General features: G+C 39.3%; 1 protein-coding gene across 3 annotated transcripts in view; it reads left to right on the top strand.

Annotated features, from left to right (window-relative positions):
• GHR (growth hormone receptor) overlaps window positions 1–20,108 on the top strand; it is a 118,620-nt gene that overhangs the window by 33,596 nt on the left and 64,916 nt on the right. For 2 of the 3 annotated variants that reach the window (XM_054002906.1, XM_054002907.1), the window contains 2 exons: window positions 7,826–7,910; window positions 8,852–8,937. In XM_054002906.1, coding sequence (XP_053858881.1) covers window positions 8,912–8,937 — 26 coding nt within the window. In that variant the 5' untranslated portion in view covers window positions 7,826–7,910; window positions 8,852–8,911. The remainder of the gene's footprint in view (window positions 1–7,825; window positions 7,911–8,851; window positions 8,938–20,108) is intronic. The other variant, XM_054002908.1, reaches the window with a different exon arrangement.

Here is a 20,108-nt window from a genome sequence, read left to right as displayed (position 1 = left end):
TTGCAACAGAGGGCAATAGAAAAGCCACAACTAAGATGTAAATCTTAGTGGCTCTTTTGCCTGTTACATGATACCTCAGTGGTGATTGTTGATGAACAAAATTAAGACCAGTATTTTATAATAACAAAATATTTATTTTGAACATGATTGGTACATTCACTCATATTCCAGCAGTATTTGAGGCCACAAGTGTCTCAGCATATTGCAGGAACATCTGGTGAGGCCTGGATTCCTAACTCAGCCCCTGGCAGGGCATCTAGAGTAGATGGAAGGGCTGCATTTTAGCCCTTCAGCCCTACATGCCTGTGCACTTCCAAGCCACACTTTTCACTCCTGGCTGACTTCATCACCTTTTTTCTCAGCAAACTTCTGTACACCCCTTTCTTTAGTGCTTACTCTCTTCACAGGAACTCCTTGATAGCACCAGTCGCGCAGACTTTGGAGCTGTATGCTCAGTAGTGTAGGTTTTAGGCATTGCCCTGCGTAGCCAAGTGATGTCCAGATTCCCCTGACTGCAGAAGCTCTGAGGAAGTGCAGTTCAGGACTGAAAAGCTGCAAACATACTTCAGAAGTATAGAAAGATCAGCCCATTATGCTACATAATTTTGAGTGAAACTCAAAATGCTCAGTAACTCATGAAGAGTTAAATTTTTCATGAAATCTGAACCCTGTTAAGCTGAAATGGCAAATGTTAGCTTTTTTGAGGAAAAAGAAGTGATAGTGAGGCAGGAAATGGAGTAGCTGTTTTGGGATATGACGAGAAAGTGGACTTTTGTATTTGGTCTTGAGTGAAGAGAAGGTTGAAGAAAGTAACTGCTCACAGGTAACGCTTTGTTTGAATGTGACCAATTTGTAGAACGCGTAAAGCCAGTCAGTTAAACATTAGGAATACTTAATGTAGCAGCTGTAAGATTTAACGGCCAAACTAAACTCAAACGTAGCAGTGATGGAGATAAGGTAAATTTGCTGCTATCCCCTAAATCTCCCTCCTTTGTTCTCAAGAGCGATGTGCTAAGGTTGCACCATTTCAAAAAGTAGAGGGAAAATGGGAGCCATGGAAGTTTCATCTTTGCCTGAGTTACATACTAAGGCACCAGTAAGCCTAACATAACATTGATATCTCAGAATTATAAACCCTGTACTTAAAAGCATAAAATGTTTACCCACTGTGCTGGTTAGTCATGAGGTTTTTTGATCCAATAAATACTGTTTGTATGTTTCTGTATTAACAGTTTGCCAAGTTATTCTATACACTATGTCTTTTCTTAGAGCAGTGACAATTTTGGCAACATACATTTATCGGGTGTTTTTCTGAATATGCTGTTCAAAAATTCTGTATTTTTTTCTTCTCCCTTTTTACAGTCTTAGTTCCGTGAACCATAGTTTTTATTCTTGCTTTAGTTAGTATTAATAGATTTGTTTTTCCATGTCAACTGACATTTTATGTGCCTACTGAGAAAAGTTTAATCAAAAACGAGATTAATTGAATTGCATTAATTGCATTAAGTGATATGGCTGTGAAGAATGAGATTGGACCAGATAATGTCTGACAGTGTTGCACTGCCTGATTTTCTCAGTTTCCATTACACAGGTCACCAGTTACTTGTACCCAGTAATTTGTTTACTTGAAAAGCAAATTGAAGTGATGGAGATTTTTAAAATTAATATAATTCAATTTCTAGTAAATTCAAGCTTCCATTTTGCTTCAGCCTTGTAAAAGATTTTTTGTTACTTATTTCTATTTTTGATTCCTCAGTATCACTTATATTTCATTAAAGAGCAATCTAGTGCTTATTTTTTCTGCCACATATGGATTATGATCAAGTACAGTAACCCATTATGTATTTTTCTCAATGAATGGCTATTACCTTGATTATAAAAAGGTGCTCTAGACTTCAAGCAATATTTTTATGTCCATGCTCTTTTGAAGTTGGTTAGTCTTTCAAGTGTGGACATAAGTGTCTACAATAATCCAGTAATAGATCTTTTTTCTAATCTTTTCCTTGGCATTTTCCTGTTAATTTATCAAAAGACTTTTTCTTTTAAGTTACTGATATATCAGCAACAGTTTCAGCTAATGGAGTTCTGGATTTCCAGCTGCCCAGATCTCAAAATACTTTCTATAAACATTGACTAAACTATTCTTCATAACATTCCTCCAGCACAAGAAGATAATTAGCTGTAGCTGGGAATATGAGATATTTCACTTAAGACAGGCAGTCTGAATTTCTGGATACCACAAGAGCTATCTTGTTTGCCAAGTGAAATTGCTTGGATTTCTGTTTGCATCCTTTACAGTACTGGTGGTTTCTTTTAAAAGGCCAGGGAGGTGTATTAATTCCTGTATTTGGACTTGCACCGCAGCTTAGACCTCCTGAGCTGTCCTGTCCACATATACACTTGTAACCATAATGCAATGGAAAACATAAATTCATCTTTCATTCTACCCTGAGTGCCAAAAAAGAATCAGTTATTACTCAGCTTAGTGCTGCTAAGAAAATGTTCCGGTTATTGTTATGTCAAAGAGGGAAAGATTGCCAAGTCTGTAAAGACAGAAATGTGGTTCAGTGAAGTATTTAAAGCATGTAGGGCAAGATTTATTGTTAGACTCCTAAAGATATGAATAGATTGAGAGGGGGGGGAAAAAAGACTATGATTTGGAACTAGAATGTGATCCCTTGTCTAGAGTAGATTGGTGAGACAAGTGTAAAGGTTAAACAGATTCAAAGTTTTTGCTATCTGAATAGAAGAAAAAGGGAATGATGATGGAAGGTTCTGATGTGTTTTCTTAGTGTTTCCTTGAAGGAATTTAGGGAATTCTGTGCAGAGGAGAAAGTTGATGAGAGAATGTAAGGAGTGAGTTCACAGTTGCAGAACATTATTTCAGCTGAGAATGTGAAATCCCATTACAAGTTTGAAGGTGAGAAGTTTGAACCTAAGAAAGAACACAGAATATCCCAAGTTTTAAGGGACCTGTAAGGATCATTAGTCCAACTCTGCCCCTCTCAGGACCATATAGAACTAAACCATATAACCAAGACTATTGTCCAGACAGTCCTTGGACCCCTGATATATTTGGTGCCATGACCAGGGGAGCCTGTTGGAGAAACCAACTATGTTCTCAGTAACGACCCTTTTCCTAATGTCAAACCTGAACTTCCCCAGTGTAGTGTCACTCCATTTCCTTGTGTCCTGGGACTGGTCACCACGGAGAGATCAGCACCTCCCCTTCTCTGCCCTCCAGGAGGAAAGTGTACCTTGCTGCCAGGTAAGGTACACTTTCAGCCTTCTCTTCTCCAAGCTGAGCAAGCCAATTGACCTCAACTGGTCCTCATAAATCTTGGCCTGAAGGGGTTTCACCATCTGGGTCACCCTTGTCTGGACACACTTAAACAATCTGATGTCATTTTTATACTGTGGCACCCAAAACTGCCCCCAGCACTCGAGGTGAGGCTGCCCCAGTGCAGAGCAGAGCAGGACAATCCCCTCCCTTGCCCGGCTGTTGAGGCTGTGCCTGATGCCCCCAGGACACGGCCCTCCTGGCTGCCAGGGCACTGCTGACTCGTGTTCAACTTGGAATAAAATGGTTGGAATGACTCAAAAGTGCATGTGAAGAGTCCATTTTTCCTTCTGTTTGAGATAAATACTTTCAAAAGGTTTAGGAAATAGTTCAAGACTCTCAGCAAGTGTCATACATAACAGTTGATGCAATCTAGGGAAATAAAGTGCTTTTCAGATAAAATTAGAATACATCTCAGACAAATTGTTTTGTTTTCCTTTGAGTTAAGATGTAGAGTAGTGGTTTAACTGTAAACGGAAGGAAATAAAATACAAGAAAAACAGAATAAAGAGACAATTAGGATTCCTTAGATCAAATCTCAAAAGCAGAAATGCTCTGGAAATAGGTGCCAGATTTCACAGGTGCCAGGAGTCCTCTGACACATCTGTTGGTAGCCCAGCTTAATGGAAAAGCAGGAACTCCTGGACAATCTTGTAAGACTTGTGAATCTGTATCATGTGTCTACTTGGAAATAGTCCGCTCCTTTTTGATGTTGCATACAATCACAAGGTTTTTTTGCAATCTTTCTTCCAAAGCATGTAATTTATACCCTCCTCTTTTTTTGTCAGCTCCCTGCAACTTTTCAGTTAGATAATCCTTAAATACATAGAATTGTGGAATCATGGAATTACTGAGGTTGGAAAGGATGCCTGGATATCATTTAGTCCAACCATTGTGCTCAGAGCAAGATTGCATTAATGCAGTTGTGCTTTGAGTCCATTGGACTTTTGAGTACCCCCAGACTCCACAACCTCTAAGCAATCTCTTCTACTGTTTTGTCTCCTCTTCAGTGAAAAAGGTCATTAATGAAGATTTAAGCAGCAATTCCTCTTGGGCTGCTTCTTTAGTGGTTGTGCCTCAGCTGGACTTTCTGCCATTGATTGAAATCCTTTGAGCAGGGCATTTCAGCCAGTTTTCAGTACATTTCACTAGTTTGTACTTCATCATTAAGATTTTACATGGGAGAGGTTCAAAAGCGTTTCCAGGGTTTTTTTTCAGCACTGGACCTTTCCTTAGATGCTTTTTTGTAGACCAAAAGAACTTTTGGCACATTTGAGTCCATTTCATCTTGTCATTTTCTGGTAGGTTAGCTTAGGACATAATGAGAAGATAATAACGGGCAAAGGTCCTCACATCCCAATCAAGGCACTGATGCATCTGGGTCTGTTTCTTATTTTGTGAAACAAACTAGTTTGGATGGGCCCTATCAACTCAGTGCTGTAATCCTTTTGTTTGCTTTGTGGATTACAGTAATCAAATGTGCTTCTGGCAAAATGTGTGTCTCTGAAAAAAAAAAAGAGCTTCAGCTGTGTCACTTATTCACGTGAATCTGTGTTACCCTTTTGCAAAGCTGCATTTTTCCAAGAATCATTTTAAAGGGAGACTGCTAATCATTTTAACATATAGCTTATTACCTTATGTACAGTAATGCCTGTTTTTCATACATAATGAACTGTCACAGCCAAGTGCAAATATAGCTGATTTTATATGTCTGTTCTAAACTGTTGCTGCCAGCATTTTTTGTGCTATCTCCCCTTGCTGCTGCCACAGATAGAGTGACGCACTTCACCTTCAAGAGAGAAGTAGCAATATCTTTATTGAGGTAAAACAGATATTTAACAAAGTTTGGTGGTAAATGCGTCAGCAGATTAACAGTATTCGGTGGCAAGGTATACTTGATTGTTTACATCCATACAGAGGATGGGGTCAGACAAAACTGTCCAGGAGACAATCATGATGAGTCCCAATATTCAAAGGACTCCCCTGTGTTCTAAATTTCTGATGGGAGTTTAATTGTGGCTGGATCCAGACTTAGTCCCAGACTTGGTCAACACTTTATGGCTAAAAGATTGTAATTGCACAATCAATATTTTATGTCACTTGGGTAAGATGTCAAAGTTTAGCATGTTACTAATCATTTACTGAGAATCTAAGGCAAGGAGTCTCTCAGCCCCAAGGATTAATGTGGAGAGGTGTTGATGCTGAAGGGGAGTTCCTGGCACACAGCCCCTTCTGCACAGGAGAGCTGAACAAGCCTCAGGCTGTCCACTGTTTATGGAGTAAGATGATTGACTTATGGTCATATTTGCACAGTAGCCGTATTTCATTTGGCGCATGCTCAACTAGCCCTCAGCTGTTGAACAAGACTCACAGCCCTTAGGTGTCAAGCAAGATTTATGGCCTTTAACTATTGTGTTGGTATCTGTGAGCCAGATGTAGCTGTCAAAACCACCCCGGGTGGCTGTTGCACAAGCAGAAAACGGCAAGGGTTGGAGCACGCAGCTGCCAAGAGTGAAACAAAATGTTCTGAGTACAATCAGGTAATCAGAAGTTAGGACATTTCCCTTTGTTGCCCATAAAGTAGCAGAGAGATCTTTTCTGCTGCTGAGCAGGATTTCAAAATATTTTGGAAGGACTAATGGAATAACTTTTTCTGTCCTATTGTAATAGGAGTCTGACTTTGTCATACAAAGGTCATTTCCCCTTGTTAGTGCCATAACAAGTGTTTTGAAAAAGGAATTTGTCAGTAGTCCTTAGTAGCTCACTTCAGTCAATAGCTGGCTTAGACGTTTTAACTTTGTTCCACACTAAGCTTTCCTTTTATTTTTGGAAAGGAGAGTTGTGGCTCACTGCTCAGTTATTCTGTCTGAAATTCAGAGCTCTTTCAAAAGTCAGAAATTAAATTAACACAAGACTTCTTGTAGAATTACAGATGAATGGGGGACACAATCAGTTATATTCTCAGCCTGCTGAAATGTGACCAGGCACTTTCTAAAAAGTGTGATAATAGAATTTGGCTGAGCATATTATGGGGTAGACTAATGTAAAGACTAATAATGTAGGGACTTGTCTAATCCACTTGTTTCATGATGTGAACCAGGCGGGAACTCTTCTTACAGGTTTTACTTTGGATAACCACACATAGGATGCTTTTGTTTATAGTAATACTACATATTAATCATGCTTCTGCATGGAAAGGGCTTTCTGTTTATTTCAAATGTCAGTTTAATTTTTCTCTATGTTGGAGGATTTTCTTATTTGGCAGTTGGGGAGGGTATTGGTTTGGGTTTTTTTAATATAAATACAGAGGTGACAGCCTTTTAGACATTGCATTATAGAAAGATTCTGGAGAAATATTGGTGAAACTTTCACTCACAAGCACATTTTGCTTTCCTTTGTTTAGTGGTCTCTCTGTACATTAAAATTATACATATAACAGAAAGAAAGTTCTGAGGGTACAAAAATATTCTTGCTGTTCTTTGTTCAGCTAGTGCTAACTCAGTAAAGGAAAAGTCTCTTTTAAAATGTTACTTTTTTCTTGTTCAGGCAGTGTGATCCTAGGCATTCAGTTTGCATGTACACTGTTGTTCTTTAGATGTTATGTGTGGGGTTTTGCAGACTGATCCCCCCCCCCCCCTGTGTTTTAAAGAGCTTGATACTGTGAAATCTGGTTGTCTTTTTATAGTCCCACCCACTTATTATTACCCAGATTATTGTGAATTATTCAAATAATGTGAGCACCAATATCTGACTTTTTAAAATGCTTTCAAAAGCTCACTTGAATTCTTGGAAAGAAGTAGCTTTCCATGTTGAATTTATGTTATTTTTCTTTAACATAGAAATGCTACTAGTTCAGAACTCTTTTGGATGCTGCTGCTGTGCCAAAATATCATGGCAGTGAAAATGTGCTTAGGAATTCAGAACATAATATGCTACTTTTTTTATCAGCATGCCATCTTCCTGAGATTTAGACATTTTAGAGGAGAATGAAATGTTATTTTCTTCATTTCACCAGTTTATAAGTTACTGTGCTGTAATTGATTGTCTAAAGTGGTAGTAGTAGTAGTAGTTGTTGTTGTTGTTTTTGTAGTGGTAGTGAGATACTACTCATCCTCTTGGTGGTCCAGAGAATACTTCCAGGGCAGCTGATTTTCACCAGGAATGTGCATTAAGAATGAGTTAATCAGTCACCTTGACCTCTCTTTGCCTTTTAAATATGTGTTCATTTTAATGTCAAGGTTAGCACGGGGTGCTGTGGCTTGGCAGCCCTCAGTGGCACGGGATTTCAGGCCATGGCTGCAATTTGAGTGAGAAGCCCAGGTGCTATGTTTCAGGCCGCCAAGCAGACTCCCCTGCTGGTGGCCTTGCCTGAGGGACAGCAGGACCAGGACACCAGTCTGGATTTTGTCATGTTGCCCTCCCACCGTAAGTGACCTTTGCTGTTCCAGAACTCATCTCTTGTCTGTTTCTCCTGTTTTCATGAAGGTGCTGGGATGGCTGGAGAAGGTCGTGATCTGCAGTCGAGCTGAGGGAGGTGTGAAGCATCGTCCATCCCCTGCTGACATTTGAGGTAGTGTGATAATTTTTATGTTACCTGTAAGTGACTTTATTACCAGTGTTGGCTGAGCAGATTGATCAATAGTATCCCATAATACCCTAAAATAATCCACACAGATCCTAGGATTCATTCCTCCAGAAGGTGATAATTATAATATGCATTATACAAAATTCTGATTTGGATCTAATTGTCATATTTTAATACCCAAAACAATAGATATATATGAATTAAGGCTTTCAGATTCAGTCCTGATTAAATTGATTACTTCAAGCCTTTCTGTCAATCTCTAGTAGACAGCATTTGAGACAGAAGGCTGGGTGACTCTTAAAAGTGGTTAAAAGCCATTTTTCCTTGTCAGAGAAAAAATATTATACTGCATTTTAATGAGCCATTTCCCATACAGAGTGTTATTTAGGATAATAATTGGCTGACTTTAAATGCAGTCTATTTCAAACAAATAGAGAAAAAAAAATCTCTATTTTATGAGTGAGGGAAATGTGAAAATGCCTATCAGAACATTGTAGATAACAAATCATGGTTTAAATGACACTTACAAGTGTCATTGAATTTGAATGTGCATATTGGTTTTAATTCATGTCTAATTCATTGGTTCTTTCATGTATTACTGAAAGCCTAGTCAGAATACAGTGAGGTAAATTTGAATCGAACACCACAGAAATATCTATTGTATAAGGGATTCAAACCTGTGGTTGCTCATGGTGTGAAGCTGAAAAGCAGTTATCTGGTGTTAAATTGCTGCATGAGACTTTACAGCTGCTATCTGTGTACTGTAGCAGTTTTATGGGACTTGAACTGGCTGTTCCTGTCTAAGTGTACATAGTTGTACTGTCATTAAATAGAAGAGAAATTATAGATACTTCTAGCTTCAGTTTCAATAACAGTAGGTAAAACTTGCTATCCTGTGTCTGTGTTCTTTATGTTTCTGAAACCAGATGGTAGAACTCTAGATTCATTCATTGCACCATGGATCTCTGCTTGGGATATTTGTCTATATGAATTTCACCAAGAAAATGACAAGGTCAGAATAGTGAAAAGTTACTTGTTAAAATGCTTGTAAAGTATGCATAAATTAGTCATTAGTGATGTTCTTAACCAAAGCCTTCTTTGTTGTGGTTACCATGCTTTTTCATACAGAGTTCAGCACACCTGGAAAACAGTTTTTTAATGACTTCTGTTATTTTATAGCTGAAACATGGCCAAACAACCGTACAGAAAACTGCTTCTGTGCTCTGTTTTCTTGGCTTCCTGTGCTCAGGGAGTGATTTGATCCATAGCTAAACTGCCCATTTTGTGTTTCTTCTGCGTGCAGCCTAGAACTGGAAGGACACAGCTTGGACACAGGGTCTGGCGTTGTTTCTGAGCTCTACCACAGACCCACTCAGGTTCTGTCACCCTCTGTAACCTTGCTGTGTTTCAGTTTCCTGTTTGTAAATGAAAGCTAATACTTCTGAACTTTCAGAAGGGAACAAAAGATCCCAATCCTTAGGAAATGCTGCTATTTGCACAGTGCTTGTCATATTTTATGTGATGTTGACATGGTGTTACCAGGGGAGAATTTAAACCTCTTGCATTTATGTGTGACTGGTTTTTATTCTTTCAAGTATATTAATCTAATCGTCTGCTAATAAGTATGTTTACTGAAGAAAAACTTGTATGCAACAAATGAACTAAAAATAAGGACTGATTTATCCATCAGGGCAATTCAAAACTCTGTCTGCTGTGATATTCCACAGTTTTAATAATGTCGGGAAAAATATATGCTGTGAGGAAGTGATTTATTGAATATTGCTGTACAATTTGTGTTGAAACTGAGAGCAGTCAGTCTCATCACACTTATGTGAACATGGCTGTTGTCACAAGATTGGTGTGATTGGTGTCATACATATTTTAGCAAATGATATCATTGCAAATGACTTCTTTAAAAAAAAGAATTAGTGTTTTTATATATAAAATGTATATATATTTTTATATTACTTTTTTTAAAAGGTTTTCTTAAGATGAAAGCCATTGGTCTCCCCAGAAATACAGCTTCCTATGATATTAAATTTCTTCAGTACAAGAACTACAAAAGGGAACAGTCCTGCTCTTTCCTTTCCATGCTAACACTTTCCACATGGCCGTGTGGGTGAGACTGCCATTCAGAGCCCAGGGCTGAGTGATGTGATGGTGGTTAGTGGTGCCCTGATTAAAGGGAGAGAGTCAGTTCCTAAGACTTTTGCTGACAGGCATCTGTACAAGCAGATTTGCTCCCTGCTTCATATAAAAATGTGTACTGAGGCAAGGCTGCTGGTCATACTTCAGAGGAGTTGGCTAATGTGCTAGATGAGAAGAGCCTGCAGCAGGGCTTTACAAAACTCCCACCAATGTCCTGTCCTTTAGCCTGCTCCTTTTTTTTTAACCATATGTCTGAGATCTACCATGGTATGAGATTTATATTTGTGAATAGACAGCACAGAGTAGGTTTTTGTCTGAGATAAACTTAGAGTAGTTGTGGGTGAAGGCCCAGGCTCTGGTACCTTGTGAATTTTATCTGTAAATATCTATTTCCCCATGGTCCCGTGTAAAATAACAATAACAGCAATGGAGAAATGTGAATGCATTACTCGATTTTAATGAACAGTTGAATGTGCTCCAAAGTTTCACTTTCTTAATGAGTTGGTATTGTGATGGAGTTCCTGCAGAGAAGGAAGTCATAAAATCAGTGGAGGCTGTCCCTTGGCCAGCCAGCCAGCTTTCCACTGGGCAGCTCTGTTGTTTGTAGCACCTGTTTGTTGCACAGTATCCCATTTTGAGTTGATCAGTCCAAAGTTGATGTGCTTTATGTGTAGTGTCTAAAATCAAAGGTTGTAATGCTGAGCTAAGATTGCTTTTGTCTCTGACGTTTGAAAAGTGGTATATGTGGTATGATAGGCTTACATCCACAACACTGGTACTACCACAGCCAAAGAGCACAGTTCATTCCTATTGTTTATTAAAGAGCTATACACTTATTAAGATGGTTTTTCTTGAGTGTTTCAGATGAGCTTCTCTTTATCTTAATTGCAATTCTTTCCATCTGAATGCAAACTGTCAGTTTGTTGGATTTGGGTTGGGTTTTGGGTTTGGAGTTTTTTTAATCCACTACAGCTTTATTTTGTGTTGTTGAGATGGCTGGCAGTGTATCTACAAGACTGTAATATTCTGTGGTATGTAAGGGGGGTGTAGCAGTCCATGCTTTACTCTGCTGCTAGGCTGAGGTGTAAATGCAGGCAAGCTGTTCCTCTTCCCAGCGTGACCCTTTCTCTGTGTGTTAAATGGATAATGCCACTGACTCCTGCTGCAGACTGCTTCTGGATTTGCTGATGGAAAATACTATCTGGCATCCCTTCAGAAATAGGTCTGTTGAATTACCTTTAAAATTAATATGGTTGTTTCAGTGGCTTATTTTACAGACACTTACTTTCTTCATTGGTAAAGTTTTCTTACGGGAAATGATGGGCATCGGGACAAAGCTCTGTCAGTTTCCAATGCACATTTCTAATTACAGCCTGGCATTTCCCTTCATCTCCATTGCAGATGAAGCCATCATTGTAGTACTATGATAGCTGCAGATGTCCATGCAGATTTACTAGGAGGTAAACTCTCTAAACCAGTAAATGTTCAATAGGTCATTAACTCTAGAGATTACCAGGCATGTCTGTCTGGATGATTCCCCTTAAAAGGCAGGCTGGTTTCATCACTCAGTTAGCAATCCAAACTTGTCTTCCCTTCCTTAATAATCAGCCACATTTCAAAGCTGTTCTAGATCCCATGTCACGTACCCTTCTACCTCTACAGCGCAGGAAAAAAGGCTTTCTGTGAGCCTTCCTGTTCTTCCTGCTCATCAGATCTTTTGTCTTCTAACCCATGCTCATCTGTCTCACAGGATGGAATCTCCCCCTCTCATATATAAATACTCAGGATATAAATATATATATATATATATATATAGAGAGAGAGAGAGAGAGAGAGAGAGAGAATATAAATAATGAGCTGAGTGCTTGTGAAGGTACACCTTCAGGCTTCATCAAAACACCAATATGCCTGTGTACATCTGTGTGTTAAGTGAGTGCAAACACATGGACACAAGCCAGACGCCACTTCTGCTGCTTCATTGGGAAGAATTCTTTTAGGACCTGTGATAACTGAAACAGCTAAAATAATGCCATGGTATGTTACAAAATGTGGATTGGAAGAAGTTACTTGAAGGCCATGAAAAATCAAGCCGTGTACACAGTTTGTGGCTTTCAGTAAATTCTGTCAGCAAAAAAACTAGTCAGTCTCCCTATATTTGGAAATACTAGACACTCTAGCCTTGGAAAAATCTCCAACTAAAAATTAGCAGCATTCCTCCTACAGCTCTTGGCCTAAAAGGTGTCCTCAACAGCTGTATCATAAAAATGCATATCAGAAGTGATTGTTTCAGTATAAAGGTTTTAGAGATCCTGTTTGGATGGTATCTAAAAATGCTTATATGTTTTTAAGCCACTTTGGTAAATACGGGCATAGTCTTTCTCTGTACGTGAGATGCTTCATCAAAACATACTTTAAATTTAAAAGTTGGGTATTTTGTATTCCAGGTCTGACCAGTGCAAGTGGAAACAGAAGTTAACAGGCTTTTAAATAATTTTGTGAAAGGTTCGAACAGAGATCAGCTTTTCTTCACAAGTTATTTCTTACCTCATGAAAACTTGTTTTGGCAGCACTGCATTTAAAAATACTAAGTGATCTTCTCCACTTGCTTGTTTCATTCAGTCCTTCTTTCAACCTTGTGCTGATTTTTACAATTAAGGATCTAGCTCAAAATCTCTCTGTATCTATATGAAGTAGTTTAAGCAGTTGTTGAATGCAGTAACCTACTTTTTGGTAAGTGCTCACCATTTATATATTCAGGTTTGTGTGGACTTAAAGTGCCAAATCAGCAGCAAATGGGGAGGGAACAATGCTGGTATGGTCTCTCAGGGAGGACACATGGAAAGCCAATCATACTGTTTCTTATTAGCACATAACTTCTTAAACAGATAATTTTGCTTGCAGCTATTGTGAAAAACAGCTGCATTCAATAGGTGTTCTCATATGTTAAATCTGCATCAGTTTAACTGAAATTTAAAGTTGGCTTTAGTCTGCATACTAAATTAAAATGCAGTGATTACTGTTAAACCTTCTGTCAGGAAGATTATTCTTTTCCTGCAGACCAACTGATAGTAAGTATGTGAGTGCTTGGAGTCCTGAGTGGCCATTCAGAAATGCGCTCAGAAATGCTTTGTCTGTCATTTACTAGCTTCCACTTACTGTGCTATTTAAGTTAATGACTTCCTAAATGCCATACAGGCTCTGTTATGTAGTCTTTAATCTGATTAGGAGCACACTAATAATTTAGCATGCGATTAAACCATATAATTAATTTGTCCCATGGTAATGGGCTGTTAAGTAATTCCATTAGTCTAGGATACATACCAGGCCTTGAACTTAAATTTTACAACTTCTTGAAGATTTTTTTTCCTAGAAGAATTTTTTTTTAAATAAATACTATTTAAAATTAAAAGCCTACTCACTCTAATTTCCTGAAATTGTTCTTTGAGCAAAAATGACTGGCTATTACCAAACTGTTCCAAAATTAGGAAACTCCTGGTGATCTCCAGTGAAACAGAATTGGGTTATAGCCAATTATTTTTTAACAAAGCATCCTCAATTTCTTCCAATCACCTTGAACTCAAACCTACCTTACAGACTTGAAAGAGCAGTATAAGGAAATCAGAGGCAGCGGGGTTTTCATGTTATAGAAGAGCTCCAAGAGATCAGATGTGGATTTATTTATGACATGTGCTGAAACCTGACTGACTATATTTGCCCAAGTACCAGCTAATGTTTTTTAATTTGAGTAATAATGCAGATACTGGCACACAGGAGAAAGCTTGCAGAGATTATGCTGACTGAACAGTGGAACTAACCTGCTGTGTAGTGATGATCCAACAGCACATAAAAGATGGTTATTTGTTATCAAGCATAAAATAATCCTGTTTGTTTTCCCTCATGTTCCAGCCTAAACTCCCAGTGGTGTCACACAGGTTGCTTTGCACTGTGATTCCTGTGCTTCATTATTTTTTTCCTGATTTCTCTGAGGTGCTAAATTCTCTCGCAGTGCTAGGAGAATTACTTAGCCATGTTCTCATGTTAAATACACAATCTTGCCTGCTTGAAATCAGACGTGTTTTACTGCTTTGCTGATTGGGTCCATACTGCTGTAGTCCTGATGAGATTTGAACTTCAAGGCTGGCAAGGCACTGAAGAGCTTTTGCTTTGTGGTTTGGGATTTTTTTACAGAGCTGGAAATATCACTTAATATCTTTATCTAAAGTGTGAATAATTCTCTTGGTAAAGGGTTTTTGAGTAAAACTATATTTTTTTAGTAGAGATTACTAGGGTGTAGTAGATACAGACTTAGATATTTCTCTTTGCTTTCTTGACATGATATTGGACATTAAATGGATGCATTATATTTCTTCAAACAGACTGGAATATTGATTTGCTTATATAAAGACATTCTAGCACTTTTCTTTGCAATTTATTGTACAAATAGCAAAGCAAAGAGCAGAATTTTGTCTTTGGATGACTGCTATCTAATAATAACTAAATAAATACTAATAATACTAATAATAACTAAATTACTAATAATAACTAAAAAAAAAACCAAACTGAGAAGCCTTGGTAGAATTAGTACTATAGCTGAGAAAGTGTTCTTAGCCTGAAAAACTTACCATTCTTGCAAATAGGCCTGAATCTTCCTTAATGATACAATTATATGTAAAGCTGAGTACCTGCTCAGGAATTCACATGTTATGCAGCTAAATGTTTGCGCTTTCATCTGAGATGCATCTGTTTCACTGCTTTGATCTGTTTTGGGGGCTGAAAGGCAAACAGAGCAATTGACTCTTTTCCAAGTTCAAATTTACTATCTGTTTAGTAGACAGTAACTTAAGACTATAATTGCTATCCTCTTTTTAGGAGTTGTTTTCTGATAGAGAGATCCACTAGTCTTAGAGCTGAGATGCTCCTTCTGTGTACCTAGTTCATTATTCTGTGTACCTAGGTCCATCCTCCTTCTGTGACCTAGTCCTGTCAAAGTACAACACATTTTATTGTACATGAAGAAGTGATACATCATGTGCCACAGCCATCCTTAGACTTCTTAGCCAAGTTTTTGGAGAATGACTCTAAAGAGCTTTCAGTACAAGCCCAGAGCAATGACCAAATACGAATTCACTGAAAGGCTCCTTAACCACATCAAGGAAGTGTTATAGTCATCAAAGAACAAATTAAATCTGAGTAATTAACAGACACATAGATCCATAGGAAAAAGAAGCCAACTATAAGCACTAAAGGTGTGTCTCACAATAGAGAAAAAAATAAACTGGGTGTTGAAATTAAAATTTCATATACTCGCTATTCCAAAATTAAAAGTTTGTCTAGGAAAAAAAAATTAAACCCAAAGTGAGCAATTGATTAAATAGATTCCATTTGCAATTTTAACATTTAACACTTGAAATCACTATAAATTATTTAGCTGACTTAAAGACCAAATTAATAATATAAAGTTGCCTCTGTCTCATAGGTTTAGTTTGTATTTATAGTGTACTTATTTGTAGTCCTCAAATCTGCATAAGAACATGCATAGTAAGTGCAACTTTATGTTTCTTTTGTTGTTGAGGTTTTGACTTTTTTTTTTAAGTGAAATGTGCCCTTTATGAAGTTTTTGGTTGGTTGGTTTTTTAATTTGGAGTACATAACTTCTGCTTCTGTGGTATCATTCCTTGATCCTTTTATATCCAGGATAACGGTACACAATAGGTGAATGGTGCGTTACTCATATCAGCTGAGACAATTTGTTATCTCTGTGTCGTATTGTGGCTGAGTGTAGAGCCCTGACAAGGGCTCTGTGAAAACAGGCATTCGTCCAAAGGCTGGTGATGACTTAATCAAGCCATAATATCAGCAAGCAAGGAAAGAAGACTTTAAGTCCATTGCAGTTTTAGATTGTGTTGATCGGAAGGGCTAAAACTAATTTCAGTTGCAGCATGACTCCATCCTGTTGGCACTCAGGGGAATGAAGGTATGCAGGCCAAGTGATTTCAGCTATGCACGCAGCCAAAGTGATGTGAATGTTTTTAGGCAAGCGCAGAAAGATTACCTCTTGGTGTCACTGGTCATGCCCTGAAATAACTTTTAAGAAATGTTCACACTGTGAAAAATAAAGGCCTTTCACCCAGAAAAAATCTGCACAGGTACATGCACACAATATTTGGTAGTTGCAATAAAGAAGATTCAGGAGAGACCTGGAGAGCCTGGAGTTATGTTCCCTTCTCAGCACTTGTTCTTATTTCATGGTGGATCTGCTGGTGTATATTCACATGTATGGCACACTCTTGTGTTCTTGCCTATTTGTGATCTAATGGAATGATGAAACAGCAGTGTATGGAAAACTCTTCAGATTAATCCTTCACTCAGTAATTTTGTGGTTTGGTTTGCAGCAGAGAGGCTGCTCTTTGTTCTGTGCTAGCTGCAGAGATGCTGCTGTGGCAAGCAATGCTAAACTGGAGGACGTTACTGGGGAGAAAGTGTCATATTTGGAGTACCCTGAGTTAATGCTCGTGGCAAAAGCAAAAGTGCCATAATAGGTGCAGTTCAATGTCCTTGTCCTTCTCCTTCCTTTGGGTCCTTTCAAGTTCAGAAACTGTGTAAAGGTCAAGATCTCACTTCAAACAAGTTTTTTAATAAGCAAGTCTCCTCCTGGTTTACTTTGAATGTTAACATTTTTACCTGACCAAAGTAGATGCAAACAATTCAGTGTACTGTGACTAAACTGTTTCTTTTCTCAGGGAGCTTCTTAGTTTCGCCTGTTTGTACTGACTCTGTTCACATCCCACTGGAGAAGATGTTGTGTTTAAATTCACTTGTGATTGACCTTACGCCAACATTGCTGTAGGAAAGGGCCAATATTTTTTTTTTATCCTTTTTATAACTCCTGGCTCTCTTTCTGTACTGAAGTAATTAGCCTGAGCTGACCTCTAGCCAAATGTTTCTGTGGTCAAGTTTCAGCTGGCTTGAGGACAGTCAGCTGCTGTGATTTTTTTTTTTTCCTGATTTTAACTGTGTTCATTCTCACAGGCTGCTGGAGTTGGGTAAGACACAGAATATAATTCTTTACAGTAATATGTTACAGAATCTTGAAGGGTTTTTTTTTTTTTTCTGTTGAGTAAGAGGCACTTTATTAGTGCCATTTGTCTTTCATAGGCACATAGGGTAGGTGTTGGGAGGTAGATACTACTGGATTGTAAAAGGTCATTTTTGTCCTAATGCCTACAGAGAAGCTGTCTCTTGCTAGGTTAACAGAGAAGCCTCTGGACGATACTGTTCCTATTGACAGCAAGCTTACAAGACTGTCTTAGAGGAAGGGCAGTGCGTCATTATGGAACAGATCTTTGAGAACTTTTTGCAGGACAGAAGTTGTCTGATGGTGATGCAGGTGGCACTTCAGAGGACCCTTCTCTCAGAATTTTTATTCTGTATCACCAAAAGTGGTATTGTGATGGGGCAGCTTCTGCTTTCCACCAGATTTTCTCCCATGAACCTGGAGGCGTGGCAGTGTAGCTCTCACTTCATCTCAAATACTGCTAGAAGTGGCCATCATAACTGCAGCCCAGCCAAGCTTATGGTGTTTGTGCTGGGTGCAGTGGTCACGTTCCTGCTGCTTCACACTCCATGCAGAGCTCCATTTGCCTGGGTGAGGCCTTGAGTACAAGCCCTATCCCAAGGGCTCTGGGTTGCAACTCCAAGGAGAAAGCACAACTTGGCCTTTAACAGAGGCTCTTGCACAAAGGGTGGAGCATCATGCATCAATATTTTCAGATGAGAGCAATTACTGTTTTTGAGCTCAGTCCTGTTCATATTGGGTATATTCAGAGCATACCAGTTGGATATTTTTCACAGACACAACTTGTCTGAATGGATAACTCAGTAGGATATCCCATGTGGTTTTAGGCAGAGCCAAGAGAGTGGTTTGTCTTGCTGAGATTCTGGTATTTGTGAGAGTGCACTGAAGAAACATAGTTTGTTTCTATATTGTGTTTTACTAGCAAAAGGGCAAGGGATGAAGCAGCAATTTTTTCATCTCTGATGTTTAGGAACACAAAATAATCCAGTGCCCTGTTTCAGAGAGCTGGTTGTTTTAGTCGAGGTCTGTGGCTGAGCAGGGAATTTCCCAATAATGGTAGGATTGCTCTTAAACAAGTAATAGCTGCTGCTGGAGGGTGGCCGTGCCCTCCCCTCCACCCTGAGTGCTCATTCCCATGCCTTTGCTACCCCAGCTCTGCTTCTGGGCTGTGTCTTTAGGTAGTCCTGATGAAACCGGTCTGCAAACAGGTTCATTACAATAAATGTTCATGGATTCATTTTAACTGGAACATTCTCCTGATGGAGTTCACTATGTTGCAGGTATGTAAACAAGTCTACCACTGCAGGAGGGAACAGCAGTACTGGATAGAGGATTGTTTTGCTCTGCAATAACAAGACCTTAGTGAAGTGCAGTGTGTTTGTTGACCTCTGTGATGTGTTTCCAGGCTCCTGGGTTAGTGCTTCAGCTGTCAAACCACTCTTCTTGGAAGGAGGCTGAGATGGCCACCAGTCAGGTGCACAGGGATGGAGGGGATAGTCATACTGTGACAGCTGCACGTGGGGACCAACACTGGTCCCACCAGAGTTGTTTGGTGTGGTTATGCAAAGTGAAACAGTGTGCTCTGAATGGTGGATTCTGATCATGTTTGTTCTCACAGGAGGACTCCTGTGAGGCTTTGGCCTTCTCTTGTGGCTGTTACTAGGCAGGAAGAAGTAGAAAGACTTGGAAAAAGAGTAGTTGGAAGATTAACAGAGGCTGATGGATGTGGGAGAACAGGAAAGTGCGAATAGGAAGGCAGCACAGCATGCCTGGGTACTGGGAGAGTTGTAAATAAAGTGACATTGTTCTCATGACTGTGAAAGAGAAAATAAAACTTTAGGGAGAAAGTGGAAGAGCTGAGGGGGAGAACAGACTGATGGGGAAGACATTGTGTAAGAGAAGAGTTGACAAACACAGAGGCGCATTTTTGTAGTAGATTTATTTATAACAGATAATAAGAATCCTTTAAACAAGAGTACTGATGAAGCAGGGGGACCAGTTGAGCTACCTGAAAATGTAGCTGATCTTGGATGAATCTTGTACTGTGGCAGTGTAGCTCCTCTTTTGAGAGTTAGGAGGACTGTTGGCCTGTCATTTGCTTTATTAGCTTTGTCCCAGGTCTGTGCATTCCAACAGCTGCAGTTGTCACTTCTCCTTGTCCTGCTCCCTAAGTTGTCTTACTCCCACACTGCCCCAAATCCTCACTAAAGCACTTTTCTTCCTCTCTTCCTCTCTCTCTTCCTCTCTCTCTTCCTCTCTCTCTTCCTCTCTCTCTTCCTCTCTCTCTTCCTCTCTCTCTTCCTCTCTCTCTTCCTCTCTCTCTTCCTCTCTCTCTTCCTCTCTCTCTTCCTCTCTCTCTTCCTCTCTCTCTTCCTCTCTCTCTTCCTCTTTCTCTTCCTCTCTTCCTCTATTCCTCTATTCCTTTCCTCTTTTCTTCCTTTCCTCCTCTTCTCTTTTTCTCCTTTCCTCCTCCATCCCTCCACCCCTCCCTCCGTCCCCACCTTTGGAGTGACCCATGTCTGCCTGGCTAGAGAAAAGTCCTGCTGGTGCCTGGCCAGTCCAAAGAGCTCCTACAGCTTTTCTCTTGGTGTAGCAGTTCATGCCCAAGCTTGTCTGGGTGGTGCTGCTGGGCATCTTTGTCCTGATGTGTGTGAGGTGGGGAGCTTTTCCTGGCTTCCCTTTGCAGGTCTGGCTTAGATTCTGCTAGTCTAGAGCAGTTTGAGTAAATGCCACTTATATTGAGCCTGAAACCTGAGAATTGAACAGTTTAAGGAGGATGTGAGAAAATACCTTCTGATTTTCAAGTTTTGTACAGAACAGCATGGATGAGAAATCTGGAGTTGGCAGTAGTTTTGGGTTTTTTCTGTACTGTGATTCCTTCTGTTCATTTAGTGTAAGAAAATTGAGGGGATTACCTTTTAAATTCAGCATTACTATAGCTTTATATACTCTGCATTCTT

Source organism: Vidua macroura, chromosome Z (genome assembly GCF_024509145.1).
Source record: "Vidua macroura isolate BioBank_ID:100142 chromosome Z, ASM2450914v1, whole genome shotgun sequence".
Lineage (NCBI taxonomy): Eukaryota > Metazoa > Chordata > Aves > Passeriformes > Viduidae > Vidua > Vidua macroura.
Note: the sequence above shows the minus strand (reverse complement) of the source record. Positions and strands in the feature narration are given on the sequence as shown.